At 40.9% G+C, this 22,909-nt stretch overlaps 1 protein-coding gene across 2 annotated transcripts in view; it reads left to right on the top strand.

Moving 5' to 3' along the window:
• LOC107380514 (sucrase-isomaltase, intestinal) overlaps nucleotides 1-22,909 on the top strand; it is a 138,047-nt gene that overhangs the window by 50,815 nt on the left and 64,323 nt on the right. For both annotated transcript variants that reach the window (XM_054742777.2, XM_054742776.2), the window contains exons 16-19: nucleotides 6,174-6,345; nucleotides 7,928-8,044; nucleotides 12,212-12,366; nucleotides 21,368-21,452. In XM_054742777.2, coding sequence (XP_054598752.1) covers nucleotides 6,174-6,345; nucleotides 7,928-8,044; nucleotides 12,212-12,366; nucleotides 21,368-21,452 — 529 coding nt within the window. The remainder of the gene's footprint in view (nucleotides 1-6,173; nucleotides 6,346-7,927; nucleotides 8,045-12,211; nucleotides 12,367-21,367; nucleotides 21,453-22,909) is intronic.

Raw genomic sequence — 22,909 nt, 5'->3', positions numbered from 1 at the left:
ATTCTAATTTTCTGAGATACCAGATTTGATGTTTTCATTGGTTGTCACCTATAAATATCAAAATTAAACGTAATAAACATTGGAAATACATTGGTCTGTGTGCATTGCATGAATATAATGTACAAGTTTCACGTTTTGAATGGAATTACTGAAATATTTTCAACCTTTTGATGATATTCTAATTTACTGGCCAGCACCTGTATGTGCAGATTCACTGCAAGAACGAGTATTCCAGACTGAAACTGGGCAATTTGAGTTTAGCAAAAGTTGATTTACTAAAGTTCTGATTCGTTTTAACATAATTTACCCAAAGGCTAAATGAGTTATGTTATTCAAATTTTATAGAGAAATTTAACTTTAAGAATTTTAAGTTTCAACACTGAACACTACACTTTTTAAAAGGTAATGCAGACGATTTTTCTGAATTTCAGGAAATAACGGCCCTCTCCACGTATTGAAAAAAAATGCACACGAGAGAGAATGCCCTGCGCGCTCTGTTTACAATAGCTGTCGGCCATGTAGCACTTCTTTTAACAGTAATCTGAAAGAATTTCACCAAATAGCATGTCGAACTTAAATTTACCTGTCCAGCAGAAAACCAGCGGGGGAGCCCAGCCTTCGCTTTCAATGCACGCCATTGTTGAAGAGTCACCTAAAAAAACGTGGGTCTTATTTCTCATGTCAGAGGCCTTCCTCTACTTTTCATTGACTTCAAAGACAAATTTTCTCTTGCGACTGTCAGCCATTTTCAAAAGAACCCAGTGAGAACAGTGAGGAATGAAGGCTATCGCTCCACACATAAACAGAATGCATGTGCGCAAGAAGGGAAAATTACCCAGCAACAAGCACATACGATGAAGGCCTTGTATGAAAGCTTCACCAGAATGATGAACAGTTATGCGGACCAATGGTTCAGATGATCCACTCGGAAGAAAAAGATCCTCTGCTATACCTTTAAGGGTTAATTGGACTTACCGTATTTTCACGACCATAGGGCGCACCAAGTTATAGGGCGCAGCTTCAGTTACGGGTGTCTTTTTGGTGTTTAACACATAAAAAAGGCGCACCGGGTTATAGGGTGCGGGCACAGTAAAACTTACCGGTAAAACATCTGTGCGTGCTCGGGACTCGGAACATATCGGAACAATTATAAACAGGCGAAAGCATGTTTCACTTTACTGGTCTAGTCCTGGTTCAGACCCGGTTTAGAGCACATGTGCACTTCCTCATTGCGTGCGCTGACGGCTCGTACTCTTCTTATGCGCTGATGCGCTGTGTTGAAGTTCAAAATGTGTTTACCGGTAATTGGTGGATTTAACCTCATAAACTTTCCACATGAACAAAATCATGTGTGCGTTATTAATAGGCCTGAGATTATAGTGTGATTTGAATTCTGTTTTATTAAAAAAAGGCAGCGGGAGCAAAGATGAGTTTGGTTGTGCTTTATTTGAGTGCTATCAATTAATCATCAAATCCACCAAAGTCCTCATCTTCTGTCTCTGATAAGAACAACTGGGCTAGAGTACAATCAAACACGCCAGGTTCTCTCTCGTCACAGTCAGAGTCTGTCTCGTTGCCCTTCGTCTCCTCGTGAATGATGCCGGCTTTTGCAAGAGCCCGAACAACCATACAAGTAGACACATTAGCCCAAGCATTTACAATCCATTCACAAATTGCGGCGTAACCCGCCCGGCGTTGCCTCCCAGTTTTCATAAACGTGTGTTCGCCATCTGTCATCCACCGCTCCCACGCCGTTCGCAACCATACTTTGAACGCCCTGTTCACGCCAATATGCAGCGTTTGGAGTTCCTTTGTCAAGCCTCCCGGAATGACAGTGAGCTCCGAGTTCATTTGCTTCACCTCTTTTTTCACACCGTCCGTGAGATGAGTGCGCATGGAGTCACAGATCAACAGGGACGGTGACGCGTGGAAAAAACCACATGGTCTCTTCACATACACCTCATTTAGCCACTCTTTCATTTTGTCCTCATCTATCCAGCCCTTTTCGGTAGCCTTAACGATGACTCCAGCTTGAAATTTCTCTTTAGGCAGATTTTTCGTGTCCCGTTGTGTGTATCGCTTCCATGCTAGTCCCCTTCTTCTCAACAGTGTGATTCACCGGGATGTCAAAAGTGAGCGGCACTTCATCCATGTTGGTTATGTGGCTAGGCTTGATGTGTTTGTCGGCAATCTTCTTACTGCAGTAGGAGCGGAAGATGGACAGCTTTTCTTTGTAATCCACTGGAAGTTGCTGCGCCACCGTAGTCCTTGCCCAGATGGAAAGATGGCGGCGTTTCATAAAACGAAAGCACCAAGACGGACCTCCTTGAAACTGTTCAATGTTCATTTCTTGTGCGAGCGTTACTGCTCTCAGACGAATGGTGACAGTAGAGATGTTTCTCCCAGCTGTCCTCTGCTCGTTAACCCATTGCTCGAGACCATCTTCCAGCTCAGGCCACCTGGCTTTGTGCCCGCGGAAACACAGCTGCGTCTTCTTTATTTGTCGGAGTTCGTTTTCCAACTTCCTCCACTTGCGAGCCATGGACTCATTAATGCTGAATTCTCTCGCCGCTGCTCTATTCCCGTGTTTCTCCGCGTAGCTGATCGCTTGCAGTTTAAACTGTGCTTCTTAGGTGTGTCTCTTAGCAGATGCCATTCTCAGGGTTGTCAAAACAATGTTCAGCATACCACGCATACCTGCCCTTTTGAACTATTCGGGGTCTGTCTTCGCTCACGTCCGCACGTTCACGCCACGCCCCTTGCCGTTCTCGCCACGCCCCTTGTCTTCTACTATGTTCGCGTCTCACAACAACACAATAGGCGCACCGCACCATAGGGTGCAGCGTACATTTTGGAGAAATTTTAAGACTTTTAGGTGCACCTTATGGTTGTGAAAATATGGTAGTTTTGTTTTATGACCCGCACTTGTACAGCGCCTTTCAGAGTAAGGACTCCAAAATGCTTTACACTACAGTGTATCATTCATCCATTCACACACACATGGTGATGGGCTACGATGTAGCCACAGCTGCCCTGGGGCACACTGACAGAGGCGAGGCTGTCGAGCACAGGCGTCACCGGTCCCTCAGACCACCACCAGCAGGCACGGTGGGTTAATTGTCTTGCCCAAGGACACAACAGCAGAATTCTTTGTCCGGAACCGGGATCGAACCTGCAACCTTCCTATTACTGGACAACCCGCGCAACCTGTTGAGCTACTGATGCCCATTATGTAATGAATGTCGAATAAAGACAAAAAATGAATAAAAATCAACCCAAGATTTTGTAATACTCCATAAACCAATATGAGAGGAAATATGTTTGTTTACTGTGTCATGCATGAAGATTAATGTTTAAGACTAAGCACATCTCAAATGGAAAAGACACTCCCTGATGGCTCTGACCTCCCCTGTGCAGGATGATGAGCCAGACAACTCAAGAAAACTGCTATGGAAAAGCTTAAACAGCACAATAAAGAGCTTATGTTGTTGACGAAACATCCCACCTCCACAGATCTCAGTTTGATTGATAGTCCACTAGATGCATCAGAACAGGCTCAATGCACATAAACACCATCTAGATATATCCACCCGGTAGAAATGGGAAATACAAAATTCACCATTTTTCTGGTTCTGGACACCACAGATGATGTGTGCTGATAATCAGAGCTGCCCACATCATCGTTTCTAAGCACTGAAGTTTTCAAGATGGCATCAAATTCTAAGAATAATGCAACTTTTAAGCCAGTTTTCTAATTATTTACTACTTGGCCATTCTCCAATTGCTCAGATAGAAGATGATTCCAAACACACCACAGTAACAAATATATTGAAAGGGACATAATGTACAAAAACAAACCCCTTTTCATCCTTTTATGCTACCATTTGGATCTCTATAGCTTCTACAAACACTTGCAATATAAAAAAAATCATCCATTACTTTTCTGTCAGTTGATATTTTTAGGACTTATCAGCCTAAAACAAACCGTTTCAAAAAGTCTTTTTTTGCGACATTGCAAATGGGGAAATTAGCATAGAACCATGTCCTGTGTGCAATAGAGAGCTGTTGCTGGAAGAACAACGACCCAAATCCAAGCCCCTCTCAGAATTCAGAGCTTCTCAGCTTATAGCAGCCTGATTGGGCAGAGGATGGGTGGGTGAGGCCAGCAAAAGCTTGTTTTCTTAAATTGAGTCCAGAAATGGCTCATTCTCAAAAGTACTGGAACTGTCTAAAAAATAAAAATAAAAAACTGCTGAAAGAGGAATTTCATGCAAATAGATTCATGAACATCTTTTGCACTGACCATAGAACTAATATGTATGTTTAAATAAAAATCCATAATATTTTCATTTTAAAATGTTGAAGATAGCATTACGTGGTGTGATTTAGCAAAATCTCTTATTCAGAGAATGTGACATGAATGACTCAGCTCCTACTACATTAAACTTTATCTCAGTGAGAATAATTAATGTTTGTGTTTGCTAAGATCGACTAGCTGAAGAAGCCATCTTTACAGAGGTTGACTACAAAAGATAATCAGTTGTACATAACTCTTTAGTGGCGCGTTGCTGTGAGAATCACAAAAATCTATTGGAGATAAGTCAAATGGTTAATTGCAATGTTTCAAACAAAAATATCATCAAGTTGTGTCTCACCTACAGTCACATCAAAGTTTAAAGACATACAAAGCACCGTTTTCAAAGGATAATATCATTTTCTTGAGCCAGTGCTCAAAGGACTGTTTACAGAGTTATTGAAAACCCTCTCAGCCCCCTCCACCCCGCATATGCAGGATACCACATTTGCAACTTCAGCCTCTTTGGCCCACTGCCCTGAAATCTCACAAAGTCAGGCTTTACAGCAACACGTGTTCACACCTCAGAACAGACGAGCTATATCTAGTTAGCATTTATCATAACGTGTTTATCATAATGGAATCTCAGAAGAAACAAAGAACGAATGGGTCTTGGGTCTTTCAAAAGGACAAGGACCCAAAACAGACAGCTAAAAGCACTCAATAATGGCTGGGGGGGGGGGGGGGGGGGGGGGGGGGATGGACTATTCTAAAGTGGCCTCCTATGACCCCTGACCCTCAATATTGTGCATCTTCGGAAGGAGCCTAAACATGCAGTCTGGAAAAGCCGCCCTTCAAACCTGAGACAACCGAAGCAGTTTATTCATGACAAGTGGGTCAAAATACCTGCTGAGAGGTGCAGAAGTCTCGACAATTACAAAAAATCTTTAATGCAGTGATTGCCTCAAAACGTTGTGCAACAAAATATTAAGTTTGAGATACCATCAATATTGTCCAGGCCTGTAGCTATGCAGATCAACTGGCTTTTTAACTCTAGCTCACACGCACACACAGAAATGACCTGGCTCACGGGAGAGCAACATAAAAAAGGACGTTTGGACCCTTGGTGAAGGTTTTAAGAGTATTTTATTAAAATTGGCTCTCTAAGGCCTCCCAAAAATATGACACAGGGATGGCCTCTCCAGAGGTTATCTCTGCAACCAACCTGATCTTGCTGAAGTTGCTCCAAGCAGGCTTTTATGCTGCATCCACAGGTGCAGCCGCTCAGAGCAATTACAGGTTCAACACAGCCAGACCAATGCTGAGGCAGAGGGGCGTTGGCAGGAACATCTGAAGCAGCCAATCAGCCGGTCGCACTGGCACAGCAGAGTTTGTCTCCCAGTTGGATGGGTGCTTTGTTTCTCCCATTGACACACACACACACACACACACACACACACACACACACACACACACACACACACACACACACACACACACACACACACACTTCTAAATGACAATTTAAGACCAGGGGATAAAACTTGTTTAGAAAGGATTTGCTGAATCACTTCCTACATGTTGAAGCCAGCTCATAATTCATTTCTCTCTCTCTGTCGTTAACTCTTGCACCCATTTTTTCTCTCTTTACTCTTAATTGAAAAACAATAATGGCTGAAGATACATGTTGTAAATATCAGTCAGACTGTATAATTCCACAGAGATCACTGCATCTTCTACTCCTAAGCTAAACAAAAGCAAGAAAGGAAAGAAAAGGACATGTCCAAATGTTGTATGTGTTCATGTAGTGATGTGTCTATCTCAGTGTCCCTTTTGTCTTTAAAACTTTATGATCTCTATGGTCGCCTCTACGTTCCAGAGCTCTGCAGCGTGTGTTTGGATCAAACCGGACCCTGATGCTGACACGCTCCTCGTTTCCAGGTGTGGGAAAATATTCAGGACACTGGTTGGGGGACAATGCTGCAAACTGGAATGACATAAAATGGGCCATCGATGGCATGCTAGAGTTTGGCCTTTTTGGGATTCCCTATGTGAGTATCAAAATAGTTTAGTTCTGACTAAAGTCCTAATGCTTTTAAAAGAAAAGGAGAAAAAAAAGAGATGGAACAAAACACACATAAAGTTGCCCTGACTGCATTTTAAAAAATCCTTAGAAATTAAGAGCTTCTTCATTTGCATAATAACCTTTAAGTACATAAAGTTAAAATTGTGTAAATGTTTGTTTTATACTGAGCTGGCTGGCTTTGTTTAAAATATACTTTTGTAAAAATTAACATAACTGATTTTAATATAAAAATACAGCTTTCCAATTATACAGTAAGAGAGAGCAGAGCACATCTCAGCTGAAGCTAAGCTTTAGTATTAGCTACGCCCAAACATGGTGAAACACGTTCAGGCTTATGTTATTTTGTGGAGATAAAACATCAACATTGCATATTTTACCCAAGAAAGAAGAGCAAATAAAGGCAACAGAAGAGTCATTTTACCATTAACCAATCAGAGGCGACATGTTTGCATTTCATAAATATTGATGAGTATGACTCATCCTGTCATTGATTAACTTCCAATTCGTGAAACAGGAGTGTAAGAGCTTTTCCTTTCACTGAAAATTACTCATTTAGACTAGAGACCGCAGTACTTTGACTGAAATAATGAGTGAATGACTCCTTTAATTCCCTGAAAGTTTAATTCACATGTGGTTTTTTTTTTGCTCTTTTCTGAGAAGTCATTGTAACTAGCTGCCTTCTTTTTGTCTTTTTGCAGACAGTTTAGTAGCTTAATGTGACTTGTCTTCTGACATTCATTTAGGGAAATGCAAAACTGTATGTTTTTCTTTCATTGCACAGAGTGCAAACAACAGTATGGAAACAACAGGAAGTCAGCTGCACACACACACACACACACACACACACACACACCACACACACACACACACACACACACACACACACACACACACACACTCCTCCAGCTGTGCACACCAGGGGGGTCCTACAGATGCCAACTACTCCTGGTGTGATTCTGTCAAGCAGATTTTAGTTTCCTCAGAACTCGCACAAACACACATGCACACACATACACACACATGCACACGCCACAAACAAAGCAGAGGAAGAAATGAGATTTGGATTGATTCCTGTTCAATGAAGCTGCAGTAAAATGTGACCAGTTGTAAACAATGGCAGGCAGACACTTTCTGTCAGCTGGCCCTCAACTGGAATTTCTCTCTGTAATCAATGTAACTAAAGACGGTTGCTCTCATCCAACATCTGCTACTAAATCTCAAATGAATTGAATGCATTAAAAAAAGGCAAGTCTTGGCCAGTCATCAAATTGGTGTCACTTTAGTTTCAATGCACCAGGAGAACTATCAAATTCAGATTAAGGAATTTTCTCATCAAAAGGTATTCAGAGTGACATTTACAACCTAGAGATCATTCAATATAATCTCTCAAACTGGAAATCCACACCATTATTTTGCTTTTAAAACTCTGAGTTGGTGAAATGGCAATCCAGCTCTTTTTCTGCTAAAACAACATTAAAGAGATTTGTGGACATACGTCAAAAATTCTGGCTAATTATCGTCCATTGGGGTTCTCGTGTGTGTCTCAGATAGGTGCTGACATCTGCGGGTTCTTTGACGACTCAACTGAGGAGCTGTGCCGACGCTGGATGCAGGTGGGCGCCTTCTATCCCTTCAGCCGAAACCACAACGCCCAGGGCTACAAGGTACTGTAAAGGCATTTCTTCCCACAGTTCTTATATGAGACTGTCACTTTTAGATTTATGTATCACAGAGTCCCTGTTTGGACTCAAGCGCTGCAGGTACACCCTTTATTTCATAACACTGTAAAGGTGCTGTAAACTCCAAGCGGTTACAAATATAAACTACTTTTCTTTGTCCATAGAGGTTGTCATCTCACCAACACTGGCGTAATTGCTTTCTAAAATGGGAGCAGTGGGAGCTCTGTGTAGCAATTAAAACATTAATTATGACCAATAAGATGTGATGATTCCATATAAATATGAAATGTCAATCTGATTGAGCTTTGAATGTTTCATCAGAAGATTCTAGGGTTCTTTGCTTCTTTAGGGATCATAAACACACTTCGTATTAATTCAGACAGAGTCAGTATATAGTTTATAAAATGAATTTAATTATTTTTCCTAAACTAATAATTTATACATGACAAGATATAAATGATGAGATGTGATGTGGTGGATGGGAGGTGTTGTGATGGAAGCTAGATGTTGTAGCAACCGTTCTTTGTATCTGAGAGAAATTGTGAAATCTGGGCTGTAAAAGAATTTGTTCTTTTGGTGCTAAACTAGAGAGTTGTTTATTTAAAACAGCATCAGACGCAATCTGTCGTGCCAAGTGTACGCACCCTTGGTGTGGAGGTTCTCGTTCAATCTGGGGGTCTGGCGGGTCACTGCTGGTGGAGTGAACCTCTGATATCAGGAACCCGTAGACAGTTCCGATAGGACCCGTCCAGTCTGAGATTCCTCGAGGTGAATGCCGAAAGCTGGAATGCTTATTTGCATCTAAGTTAGATGTTTGCTTGGCTCTTAGAAGAGTCGGTTGTCTGGTATCAGCCACAGCGATGCAGAGTCTTTGACAGGAGGTCAAAGGAGAAGATGGTTTCAAAAATGCTTCTTTCCCGAAATGGCCGGTTCGAGGGTCAGCGAGAAACTGACTTAATTGGGAAATGTCTGGTTTTATTAAACTACTTTGTTATGCTTTCTGGCCAAGTTTGGCCGATCAGAATTTGACACATTTCTGAGTATTTACCAACGTCCCTCAGAAAGTCACGTCCTCCTCAGATACAAAGATGTTTTAAACACTGTGAATGAGAATGATCAAAACTCTTATGTGAGGTGAATATTAACCTTAGTATGTATCTTATTGTAATGTGTATGAGTGTAAACAATGATTAACTTGTTAAATCAAACACATACTGATTTTTGATATAAATGGGTCATTGTAAGAACAATATTCATTTCACATTCATTAACTTAAGCACATATTATTTAAACTTTTGATTTAAACATCTTGTTCATTCATCACATATGATTATTTAACTTATAACTATACAATCATGGAGTCTTCACTTATTCAGAGTGAAGAATGTTGACGTCTGGCGTTCACACAGTGAGTGCAAGAACCTTGGGAGAGAATGCTTATTTGAATGTTTTGTCTTCATGGAATGTAAACATGCACTGAGCAGAACCTTCTGGATTTAGAAGGCCACATAGAAAGTGGATTTATTTCTGTAGATGAAAGGTTATGATGTTGGTCAATATATAGGTGAAAATAGACCCTTGTGGTACGTTACACCTGATTTTAGGTTTAAAACCATGAAAGTGAGCTGTTGAAAATCATGGCTGCTTTGGGGGGAGTTGAGTGTCTGAACCAGAATTAGAAAGTAACACCGTGCCAACATTTAAAGATTTCTACTCTTAAGTGAAATATAATGCTGAAATATGTCAGATTAGCATAATGTGATGTGCCATATGTTGCACACACTGCCAGCTTGTAAAATATCAAGATGGTTTCAGCTGAGATGGCCCCCACAGACAACAGATGGACGGGGGGAAGGGATCTCTCTACCTGTACCGCCTCAGCTCCAGCTGTGAGCTTGGCTGTTAGCAACGGTCAGAAATGAATCCGCTCTTCTTTTTTTTACATGAAAGATGGGAGCTAGCTTCAATCTGACAGTTGTAAAAAAAAAGAAGCATTTCTTAAATAATAAAAAGGATAAATGATGAGATATTTTTCTCATGCACTGCTTGATGTTTGGGTTTCATTTGCTCAGTGATAGTTGATATTTATCAGTTGTTAATTACAGAATATTTGGATCAAACCTCCAGAGTTAAACTACAGCAATTAGAACACATCCTCTAGTGAGGTTTGCATGCACTAATGTGTACATGATTGTAAACTCCTATTGCTGAACTGATTTGGATGATCCAACTCAATAATAGGAGCAGAGATTTCTGTATTCGTGTTTGAAGGGTGTCATATGTGCCGGGCAAGTTAAGGTTGACGTGAGGATCCAAGTTCAGGGGAAGAAGGCAGTTGGGTAGGCAGGCAGGCTGGCGGGAAGGAAATGTTTTACAAGGTACTTTATTAGGATGCACATGGGACATTGAGACAATGAATGGACGAGGAACACAGAACTGGGAGAGTTTAAATACAAGAGGAGCTGGGATCTAAAGTGACTGGGAGACGAGAGGCAGGTGGGAGCAATTAGGAAAGACACAGGACTGAACAGAGTGAAGAGACAGGACAGATTGTCACAAAATGCTGATACCAAGTAATAGTTGATAAAGAATTATATCAATCCTTTATATTTCTATTCAGTAATGGTAATTACAAAAAAGAAGAATGTACTGCTGGAAGCAAAAGCTTGGTTTTTGTTGGGTACCAATGGTTTTTACTATTTTTAACCTTTTTTTGTTTTGTTTTGTTTTCATTTTGACTGTTTCCAAGACAACCTTTGGAAAAAAAGATTTTGGTTTGGTTTTGCAACAGTGTTAAATGCATAAAATAAAAAATGGATATTTTATCAATAATTTTTTTCCTGAGCTTTTCATAAAGTGTAAAATCTCTGTCCCTGACCTGCAAGTTTAAACACAAAATAGACAAATAAATAAACAAATAATTAAAAATCTATTCAAATGTACTTTTTTAAACAAATCCTTTGGATTTAGACAAATTGCTTTTTTATTTCACCAGACAAACCTGCCCTCGGGAAAAGCTAACACGATTTAAACATTTTAAAATCGTTTTCTACACAAAAGCATATTGCTTGCTCTTTTTTCCCCTCATTGGCAGGATAAATTAGAATTATGTGTCTTATAGTGAAGCTACAATCATGTTTCGGTTTATTGTTAACAAGCTCAAATTTAAATGCCACATGTCACATCAGTGGCTTAATGTCAAGGAGAGACTCGGGGAAAAAGAGCCTGCTGAGTCTGAATCGGTGTTTATACTGAAGCTGAGCTATTTTGGTAGCTGACACAAATAACTTGGGAGAAAAGTCGCTCTCAAGCACCGAGTGTTGTGAAAACTGATACTCAAACCAGATTCTTCAAGTGACATTTCCATGCTCATCATAGCTGCAGAAAATAGCAGGGTTGAGGCGAGGAAATGGGGGGTTTGGAAAACGGTTGGGTGTAAGATGTGTGTTTTTTGGTGAGTGTGTGTTAGGGAGGGAAAGGCTGGGTTAGCTTGCTGGAGGACAGGGACGAGATGATCGTGAATTTGATGTACAATTTCCACTAAACAAGACAGCTAATGTGTGACCTTTGCTTTGCCCTAATCATTGCACTCATCAAGTGCCCACACTAACCAAGCCAAACACACACACACACACACACACACACACACACACACACACACACACACACACACACACACACACACACACACACACACACACACACTCACAAGCTCTCATCAGACTCACAGAGGTGCCGGGGGCATGAATGATTGGCTAAATGAGAGAAGTCAGCCAGTTAGCAGCTAATCACCCTCTTACTCGCTTGTATAATGGAAACCAAATCATACCTCTGTTTCTTTCTCTTTCTTTGTCAAATCTGCTTTTAGATTAGTCCAATGCAAAGGTTATTCTTTTATTCTATTCACTATGGATGAGGTTAACATCCACTAATTCTGCAAAAATATATCTATGCCCATACAAAAAAGGTTTCTCGCTTCTTATTCCAGTTCCCAATCGTAATCAAGCAACTCTTAATCTTGTTTGAATCTATTTGTTTCCCATTAGTTCCCCAGACAAAACAAAGACAAATCTTTGTTTTCTTTTATCATAACCTCCCATTCATCAACCCTAAACCTTTATTCTGTTCTTTTTTTATTTTTATTTATTTTAGGCTCAGGACCCAGCTTCCTATGGCAGTGACTCAGCACTGGTGAGGAGCTCCATACACTATCTTAGGATACGCTACACTCTCCTGCCTTACCTCTACACACTCTTCTACAAAGCCCACACCACTGGGGAGACTGTTGTACGTCCTGTCCTGCATGAGTAAGTCATTTCTTATGTTGTGGTAAATCCTCACGGTATCACTTCAAACTGGTATTTCTGGAGTTTTATTTCAACTTGAATCTTTGCATTAGTCATGACTGAACTTAGCATGCCCTTGGCATTTAAATTCAGCCCAATCATACAGTATTATCTTAAAAATACTCTGTATATATTACTCTTTTTATTCCCATATAAACGAATCTGCCACAGAAAACAAATGGGATGGTAACTTAAATAAGGTGTAGGTACTGGATCTGCTTGGGCCGCGAGTTCGGCTCGAGGTATTGCGCCTGCCGATGATGTTACACTAGATTGATTGATTGGCTGAATGTAGGACGTACATTAGCACATTAACAATTGATTGGTTCAGATAAATTTTCTTTGATAATGCGCAGGTTTTTTCTAGGCCTTTAAAGCCAATGATTCTGAAGAGCATTGATGAAGTGAAGAGTGATGTTAGATGATGAGTAGGAGTAGACTGATGTGGCCATGTCCTTATTGCTCTTAACTTATTGGTTTTCAACTAATCTCTTACAGTTGAATTTGCAACATTAAACAACGATAAAGTTCCCAAGAGCCAGCTTACTACACTAGTGGCTTCCTATCAGAACACCAATAAATGAATGAAACGAGGCGTGATCGTAAACTCATCATTTTTTAACTTCCTAGATGGTAATTGTTTCTTTAAAATTCACCAGCAAAGATGTTATTTCTTCATCCTCCTGCTGCATGGAAATTGTTTAAATCAACTGTAGCAAACATAGCACTCACATAGCCTCACTTGCACATTTTGAAATTATTGCTGCAATAAATATGAGCTTCTGGGAAAATTACTATAAAGCCAAACTCATAATTTTCACCACGGGTGTGCTTTAAGAGCTGCTAAAATGTAAATTATGCATAAACAGAAAAAAGAAAGAATATGGGTGAAGAGGGTATAATGACAGTACTGTTAACAGGGCATTTATTCTTGGATTGAAATCTTAAATTATAGTAGCTGCAGTTATTTCAATGAAAGGCGTTAAAGGTATCACCATGAATTGTTCAATTTTTCTTTGTGCTTAAAAGGGAAAGGTCAGAGAATGTTTTTTTTTTCATTAGAGGGACAAGCGAACCTTCACTTGCACAATGATTCTGATTATTTTTAAATCAGAATCCAGTTAGTGAGATAAAACACAAATGTTTGGTTTAACCTCTTAACTTAGGCAAAGCTAAGAGCAAATATTATTAATGAAACATTTTAAGGCTTTTACTCACAGAAATCAGAATGAGCCAATCACTGCAAAGGATTTTACAAATAGCTGATGTAAACGAATAAAGAGAGGCACAGTTTGTCATCTCTTTAAACTCATGTTTGATGCGTCACATTAGCGTGAGTTATCAAAAGTATTGACCTGTTTTCTTTTTTTTCGACCATTTGCTTATGAAATATGACAGCAAAGGCTTTCAGGTAGCTCTAAAGGAATCTGAGAAGCGATGAAAACTCTGCTGAGAGAGCTAATCTCCCAGCTTAAACTGATTGGTCTCTGCTTATTAAAGAGGGACTGCACACGATCAGAAAATGTAACTCCACCCCTAGTCAAGATTTGAAAAATGCCATGAAAGTGGGCGTTGCCAGGAGGCACAGAGTGACATGGCCAAGTGTGGGAAATCTCCATCCTGGGAGGGAGGGGGAGTGGGAGGAGACTATACCGATGGCGTGAAATTGTACCAAATCAAATCAATCAAAGCTTTATTTATAAAGCGCCTTCCGCAACCCAGTCAGGAAGCCCAAGGTGCTGAACATGGAACAGTACAAAGTTAAATAAAGTGAATAAATCAGAAAATAAAAGCAATTCAAATTACAGATTACAAATTACAAAAAAGGTGAAACATTCTAGTAGAAGACAAATGTGTAAAACAAGGGAAAAAGTGAACTAAATAAAAGTCAACATAAAAGAGGGCCAAATTCAAACATGTTCAGGAAACGCCAAGCGGAGGAGGTGGGTTTTTAGGCGACTCTTGAAGACTGGCAGAGATGGGGACAGCCTAACTGACGGTGGCAACTGGTTCCATAGTGATGGTGCTAGGACTGAGAAAGCCCGGTCCCCACGAGTACGATACCTAGACCGAGGGACAACGAGCAGGCCTTGGTCAGAGGAGCGCAGAGCGCGTGATGGGGAATGTCTGTTCAGGAGCGTGGCCAGATAGGGGGGAGCACCACCCTGGAAGAAATTAAAAACAAAGACGAGGAGTCTGAAGTGTGAACGATAGCAAACCGGAAGCCAGTGCAGGGAGGTCAGAACCGGACTGATGTGGTCCCGTTTCCTGGTCCCAGTCAGGAACCTGGCTGCGCTGTTCTGCACAACTTGAAGGCGACATAGTGATGACTGACACAACCCTGCTTATAGAGAGCTGCAGTAATCAAGCCTAGAAATTACAAAAGCATGGAGTACCCGCTCCAGGTGGGCTCTTGACAGCATATGCTTGATTTTTGCAAGGCGTCTCAGGTGAAAGAAACTGGACCAGATCACAGAGTTCATGTGAGCATCAAATGTAAGTCCAGCATCAATTTTCACCCCCAAACTGGTCACAACTGATTTTGATTATGGAGAAAGAGGCCCAGGATCAACATAACGATCCACATTCCTGCTGTCGGGGTGAAAAACAATGAGCTCTGTCTTTCCCTCATTCAGATGCAGAACGTTGGCCATTAGCCAAGACTTCACCTCGTTTACACAGGACACAAAGGACTGGATGGAGTGACCTTTCTCCTGACACAATGGAGAGTAAATCTGGCAATCGTCAGCATAGAGATGGAATGGTAGGCCATGTTTACGAAAGATTGACCCCGGAGGTAACAGATAAATGGCAAACAAAAGAGGACCAAGGATCGATCCCTGCGGGACCCCCCAGCGGAGCCCCTCCCAAGAAGAAGAATTGTACCAGCCCCAGTCAATCACAAGTTTAAAATGCAGTAGCCACTATTCTGCCACAGGGGCAGCACTAAGATGTTAGATTCCAGATTTAATCAATCCAATCCAATCCAATCCAATTTTATTTATAAAGCACATTCACAAGGCATTACAACCCAACAAGGCGCTGTACACTAAAAATGTTGGTTAATTAAACAGGCGTTATATAAACATGTCGAACACAGATAAAAGATAAAAAGGAAGTACAACAAAATTCCCAAAAATAACAGCTAAAAAATCATTAAGACACAGGGTGAAGTAAAAATAGGAAAAAACATTTTACAAAGAACCTCAATAGTACAGAAGTCGATAATTGTGGGGTCAGTTTATAAACAGTGCAGACATCAGTGAGGTTCATATTTATGTTGTATAAGCTAGGTTGAAGTAGTGAGTTTTCAGGCGTGATTTAAAAATGCTAGCTGTTGGTGCTAGCCTCACTAGCAGTGGTAATGCGTTCCACAGCTTCGGTGCACAGACAGAGAAAGCCCTTTCTCCACGGCTTTTTAAACGTGCATTCGGAACAGCTAGGAGGAGCTTATCTTCAGACCTGAGAGCACGCGGCGGGTTGTAGTAATGGACAAGTTCACACAGATATGGAGGAGCTTGATGGTTCAAGGATTTGTAAGTGAGAAGCATAATTTTGAAGTTTATCCTGAACTGCACGGGCAACCAGTGGAGAGATTTCAGAATTGGAGAAATGTGTTGTCTTCTGTCAGCTCCAGTCAGCAACCTAGCTGCTGAATTCTGGACCAGCTGAAGTCTAGAAAGAGCTGCTTTACTGATGCCGTATAAGCAGGAGTTAGAGTAATCCAGCCTTGAGGTGATAAAAGTGTGGACCACCGATTTCAGAAGACGTACACTCAGGATGTGCTTTAGTTTTGAGATGCGTCTTAGTTGGTAAAAACATGATATAACTGTGTTATTGACCTGGGCATCCATCTTTAGAGCCTGGTCCATTTTTACTCCAAGGTTGGAGATTACAGAGGATACATTAGGTGAGAGATAGTTGAGTCAGGTTGTTGAGTTGCCGTGGTACTGTTAGGACTGAAAACGATTAAGTCAGTTTTGGAGTCATTAAGATGGAGGAAGTTATCAGCTAGCCATTGCTTGACCTCAAGGATACAATCAGACAGAACTTTCGTTTACACAAGTTTACACAAACATGTCAAAAATGCACAGAAACAGAAAGATTGTTTTTGTAAAGACCCAATTATACAGTTAATTAGCCAAAAAAAGTAATTTTGGGGTTTAAATATCAGCAAGGAATTTATTTGAATTTCTAAAACCAGCAGCATGATGTGTTGCACTATTTGAGCGAGTGCATCAGGCTTGTGGCAGTTTTAAACAACATGGAGCCTTCATTTAAATCGGGGTTATTCAATTCCGGTCCCAGAAGTCCAGCACATTTTAGTGGTTTCTCTGATTCAACACACTTAGTTTACATATGCAACAGCTCATCAGGCTCTGCAGAAGCCGATCACCTGCTTATTGAAATCAGGTGTGTTGAAACAGAGTTAAAATTAAAACGTGCTGGATACTGGACCTCCAGGTCCATAATTGAATACCCCTGATTTAAATGGACAAAAGGGACACCTGGTTTAGCAACAGGTAATTGTAATGGAAGACTAACCACATTGGAACTGATCTTTATGGGACAACTGATGTGAAACTTGCAAGTTGTCTAAAGTTAAGTTAAGTTAAGTTAAGTTGTCTAAAGTTGACGATTACTTAGAAAATTTTTTTTTCAAAGGAATGATTAAAGTCCCATTAGTTCTCCCACACACTGGTGTGTTGTGAATTTTAATCCCCTGTGGGAGTGGTGAACTACAGACAGCTGTGCTTGGGAAATATTTGGTTCAGGAGCCTGAAAGCTAAAAGATCTGCCTTCCATCCTATTTTTAGATATTCTAGGAGCCACCAGTAAACCTGCACTCTGGGAGCAAAATCACTTCACTAATGTATGATGGCGCTTGAATATTAAGAGCTTTATATGTGAGAAGGATGATCTTAAAATCTGTTCTGAATTTAACAGGCAGCCAATGTAGGGAAGCTAAGACAGGAGAGATCTCTTCTTTCCATTCTCATCAGAACTCTAGCCGCAGCTACATTCTGTGGACTTCCTGATAATGATGAATTACAGTAATCCAGTCTTGAAGTAATAAATGAAGGAATGAGTTTTTCAGCATTACTGCTTGAAAGGATGCTTCTAATCTTAGCAATATTTCATAGGTGCAAGAATGAAATCCTACAAACCTTTTTAACATGGGATTTGAATGACATGTCCTGGTCCAAGGTAACACCAAGGTTCTTTATATGTTCTCTGAGGCTAATTTAAGGCTGTTCAGATCAGGTGATTGACTAAGCAGTTTCCTTTTGATTAAAACCAATTGAGTCTAAGATATTGTCATGTTGAGAAGTGGAGGAGTAGGGCCCGATGTCCAGACACCCAGAATGACACGGAGCAGGAGAGGATGTAAAATAAAACATCTATTATTAAGATGACAAGTCCAACGAAAAACAAAGTGTGGTACGAAGCCAAAAATACCAAATAGGGCAGAGCCAAAGAAAACCTAGTAGGGCATAAGCCAAAAAACCTAGAGACCTAAAGGGGTGAACAAAACAACACTGACACGAAACAACAAACCAACAACCACATAGAGACGCAGACAGGGTTAAATACACTGGGACAGGATGAGTGGGAGATGAGCTGCAGGTGCGTGGGGAAAGAAACCAAGTGAATTCAATTAACTAATCAGGGAGAGGAAAGTGAGCTGAGGAGGGGAAAATAACATGACCTAAGAATAAAAACAAAACCTAAAGACAAGAAGAGCACGATAAATGACTAATGATCTAAGGAGGAAGAAGAACTAAAAAAACGGTGGGGAAAGAAACATACTAAAAGAGACTAATTAAATGAAAAGCTGAACCTATAGAAAACAGCAGAGGGGTGACTAGGGGAGACCAGCGGGAACACAGGACCTGGGGGGGATACGTGGGGGGGAGAACCTGGAGGGGCTGCAGACAAGGGGGCACATGAGGAACACAAGGAGACACATAAGGGGATCCTAGAGGGGGATGGAGAACACAAGGAGACACATGAGGGAGACGCAGACCATGACAGATATTACTAAAGGCTGAATTGAGGCCATCACTTTCAATGTCACCATCAATGTTAAAACCCCCCATTACAATGACCTCATCAGTATGTAGCACCAAATCAGATAAATAAATAACTCACTGGTCTGATCCAAAAACTGAGAGTTACTGGGGACAATACAAAACTACAACCAAGAGTAGATTAAGGTTTGCAATCTGGATCAGGAAAACTAATTTAAACTAACACAAACTACATTTAAAGCTCCAAATTTCCTCTATCCGATTAAAATCTTGGTCGATCAGAAATCCCAAATCTCTGTTTATCTGGACACTAAATGTAATGATCCAATCATGCAATGTGTATACATACATGAAGCATTCAGTCAGATTAAACAGACTGAGCATGCGCAGAGTTGTCTTTCCTGGTAAAAAAAAATGTAAACAAATATCATCTTGTCCGCACGTCTTTCCCTCACATTTTATTTTCGTAGTCTCTAGATTTGTATGTTAACTAAGGGTTTTTCCCTCGTTATGAACCTTCTTTGCATTTTTACTTGTATACTTTTGTTTTTACTGATTACTTTAACTAAGCTACAGGCTCAGTAGTAAGTAATGCTACTGCTCCTCTGCCACAGGAGAAAGCAGGATAACGTACTATAATGATCACCTGCTCACACCATCCTCCTGCTCCTAAGACTTGTCCAATATGTCTGCAAAGACATAAAGACATCACACTGAAGTTGTACTCATGCGCAGTGAGCATTATTTTATTCCCCAATCTGAGTGGATGTGTACGTGGACATCAATCGGAATGATGATCTGACCAAACAACCACTCTCAATCGGAATGGAATTTCATTCCGAACGGACCGTATCAGATCAGAATATTCCGACTGACATGTTTACATGAGGGTGGGTCTGATAGGTCATTCATACCAATTACTTGTGCCCATGTAAACGTAGCTATAGTCTTCTTCTTGCAGTCAGGATTTTATGAGAGAGAGCAGGGAAATCTTCATCCATCCATCAATTTTTGGCAGCTTATCCAGGTCAATTCCCAGACTTCCCTCTTCCCAGTAACTTGGGCCAGCTCCTCCAGGGGAATCCTAAGGCTATCCCTGGCCAGCCAAGGGACTAATGGGCCATTCCCATCTGTACCGGGTCGGCCCGGGCCGGGTAGCCCCTGTCGGCCCCAGCCTGGCCCGGTTGATTCCACACATCCTTGTCTTAAGCCCATGTGGGCTGATTCTACCCACCAATCAGAGGCTTGCTCTAATGGAAGGTGTGAATTTGCTGTCAGCAGTGGGTGTGTTGGCCCTGGTCGGCCTGAAGCAGACCCCCTCGAGAAGAGGGCTGAGAATGAGCCTTGGTCGGCCCGGAAAAATACCAGGCCACCCAGATATGTAAACAACCTATGCTACCCGGCCCGGGCCGACCCTGTACAGATGGGAATGGCCCAATAGTCTCTCCAGCATGCTATGGGTCATTCTTAAGGTTTTCTCTCACAAGACCCACATCACTGCAGACGCAGCACCAATCCGCCTGTCGATTTTGCGCCCCATCTTTCCCTTACTCGTGAACAAGACCTGAGATACTTAAACTCCTCCCCTTGGGGCAGGACCTCATCCCTGACCCAGATAAGACATTGTACTGTTTAACGACTCAAGACTCGGATTTAGAGGAGCTGATTCTCTTCCAAGCTTCTTCGGACTCGGCTGTGAGCTGCTCCAGTGAGAACCGAAGATCGCGTTCTTATGAAGCCAATAGGACCACATCATCAGCAAAAAGAAGAAACTCAATCCTTAGGCCACTAAAACTATCCTATCAACACCTTGGCTGCACCTAGAAATCCTGTCCATGAAAGTTATGAACAGAATCAGTGACAAAGGGCTGCCTTGGCAGAGTCCAACTCTCACCAGAAACTAGCCTGACTTACTGCCAGAAATGTGGACGAAGCTCTGACACCGGTTATATAGAAACCTATCAGCCTGTATGAGAAGGCCTGGTATCCCATACTCCTGAAATACCCCCTAATGTTGTCAAACGCCTTCTCCAAATCGCCACCACTTGAGCCGTACTTTGCTTAGTCTGCCAGTACCCATCAGCTGCCTCTGGATTCCCACAGGCCGAAAAGACCCGATAGAACTTTTTCTTCTGCTGGACGATATCCCTAACCGTTGGTGTACACCAGTGGGTTTGGGGATTGCCACCACGACAGGAACCAATAACCCTGCGGTCGCAGCTCTAGTTGGCCGCCACAACAATGGAAGCATGGAATATGGCCCACTTGAACACAATGTCCACAACAAAAGTCTATCAACAAAACAACGCTCAAATTCAAGTCAGGGGTGGGGGTCCATTTGTGTCCCCTGCACTTTTTACCATCTAAAAACAATATTATGTTATATTAAATAGACACTGGTTGAGCACTAGGAACAAGTGGAAAATAACCACTTGTGTTGAAGCCTGTTTTCCATTAGAACTGTCCATAAACTCTATTGGCAGTGTTGATACTTGCTAAAGTGTGATTGGCCATTCCTGCCTCCTGTGTATTTGACAGTTTTGCATTCCTGACACTGCATAAAAGAGCCTCTAGGCTGTAGTTTTACACACATTTTTGTATACTTACTGTAAAGAACCCATGTGTCCATGCATGAAAGTCATCAAACCAGAATGAACAAGAGTTGATTTTTCAAATAATGGTTCAAAATACCTTCAACCAATATCCAGACTCTTATTGGAAGTTATAGAAAGGGTTTAGAGGCTGTTATTTCTGCAAAAGCAGGATTTATGAAATATTGAGTTAATTTATTTTTTGTGGTGCCCAAATTTATGCACCTGCCTTATTTAATTCAAACAATTATTGCATACTTTCTGTAAATCCATCAAACTTCACCTTGCGATTTGTATCTTGAGTGTCACTATACAAAAATGGCTTCTTCTTCTTTGAAGGTTCTACTCTGATAACGTCACCTGGGACGTGGACCGCCAATTTCTCTGGGGAAAACATCTACTCATCTCACCTGTTTTGGATTCGGTGAGAAAAACAATAATAATGATTTTGTAAACATAACACCCACTGATAAAGACAAAAATATTGTGATGACACAGTTTGAATAGTGTTTTGTCTTTTAGGCATAGAGCATGTAAAACACTGTACATTTAAAAGAAAATGTAGTTTTTGCACAAAGAGGGGAGTATCTTGCTGTTGAGATGATCGACTAATCATACACTCACATGCCATGACCTCCGCTGGGAAGACATGACATGGGGTTTCTTTGTTGCCCTCCCCTTCTCTCATCTCTCGTTTTTCTCTCTTTCAAACCCTCCCTCTTTTCTCTCAGCTCTAATGAGAGCGCTGACCTCATTACTAGCAGATTAGAAGTCTAGATGGAAGTGAGTGTGTGATTGTGTCTGTTTCTGCTGGTTCTAGTGTGTTTGAGTGCATTTATAAGAATCTGTAACTCCTTGTGTATCTGTAGGTACTTATATATGTTTATATGCATGTGTAGTGATTGCGGTTATGTCAAAGCCACATGAATAATAAGCAATTCACTCTCTTGCAAATTACAAACCAGAGAAAAGGGAATTGGATTCATCATGGAGCCAGAAGGGAAATACAAAACTTTAATCAGTGTGATTGTGGAAAAGTTTTTAGCACACAAAAGTGTAGGGTTTAACTCTGCAGTGCTGTAGTGTTTGAGATGAAATAAAAGTAGTGAGAAGGAAGAGCCACAGGGTGACTTAATAGGATGTTATTTTGAGTGAACACGATTTGTGAATGAAGACAAATGCACCTTTTTGGGATTTGTTCACAGCTAAAGGCACGTTTCTGTTGGAGCTGTGTGGCTAAGAGAGGAAGATAGGAAAAAATAAAGCTATTATCAGTTAGAATGGGTGAGTGTGGTATCAATTATGATCAACCACTCATTTTCTTTTTCGTAACTAATAATCTTTTTCCATCATTGTGTTGCGATAATTGAATACTGAGAAATATTCGTCCTAAATGTGCATTTCCAAAGAAGAAATTAATGACTGCTTGTGATGACGGGGTTGTGATGACTGCTTTTCGAACAGATTAACCTAACTTTTTCAGGAGATGGATTAAACATTTTGCTTAGCATGTTGTCCTTGTGTAAGGGTGGCCTAGTTTGAATTAGAAAGAACAGCATGAATAGGAGGTAGCATGACCCTACAATAAAACTCTATTGTGTAACAGGTCCTGAGTGCTCAGGCTTCATAAGGTTCTCAAATAAATAAAACTGTAGATGGAAATACATATCTTAGATGCTTGGTTTAAACTATCAAATCAAATTGACTGAAATAAGTGTGTGGTCATGGATAAAAAAAAATATTCATCCAAATGAAGTTCACTCAAACCAGTGGTACTCTCAACCGAGGTGATGGTGAATTTTTCTTTACCAATAAAAAAGCATAGTTGTGTATCACAGGAAAGGTATGTATGACAAGTAGACATGTCAAACAAAAACTTGA

The sequence above is a fragment of the Nothobranchius furzeri genome, chromosome 13 (genome assembly GCF_043380555.1).
Source record: "Nothobranchius furzeri strain GRZ-AD chromosome 13, NfurGRZ-RIMD1, whole genome shotgun sequence".
In the NCBI taxonomy this organism is placed as follows: domain Eukaryota; kingdom Metazoa; phylum Chordata; class Actinopteri; order Cyprinodontiformes; family Nothobranchiidae; genus Nothobranchius; species Nothobranchius furzeri.
Note: the sequence above shows the minus strand (reverse complement) of the source record. Positions and strands in the feature narration are given on the sequence as shown.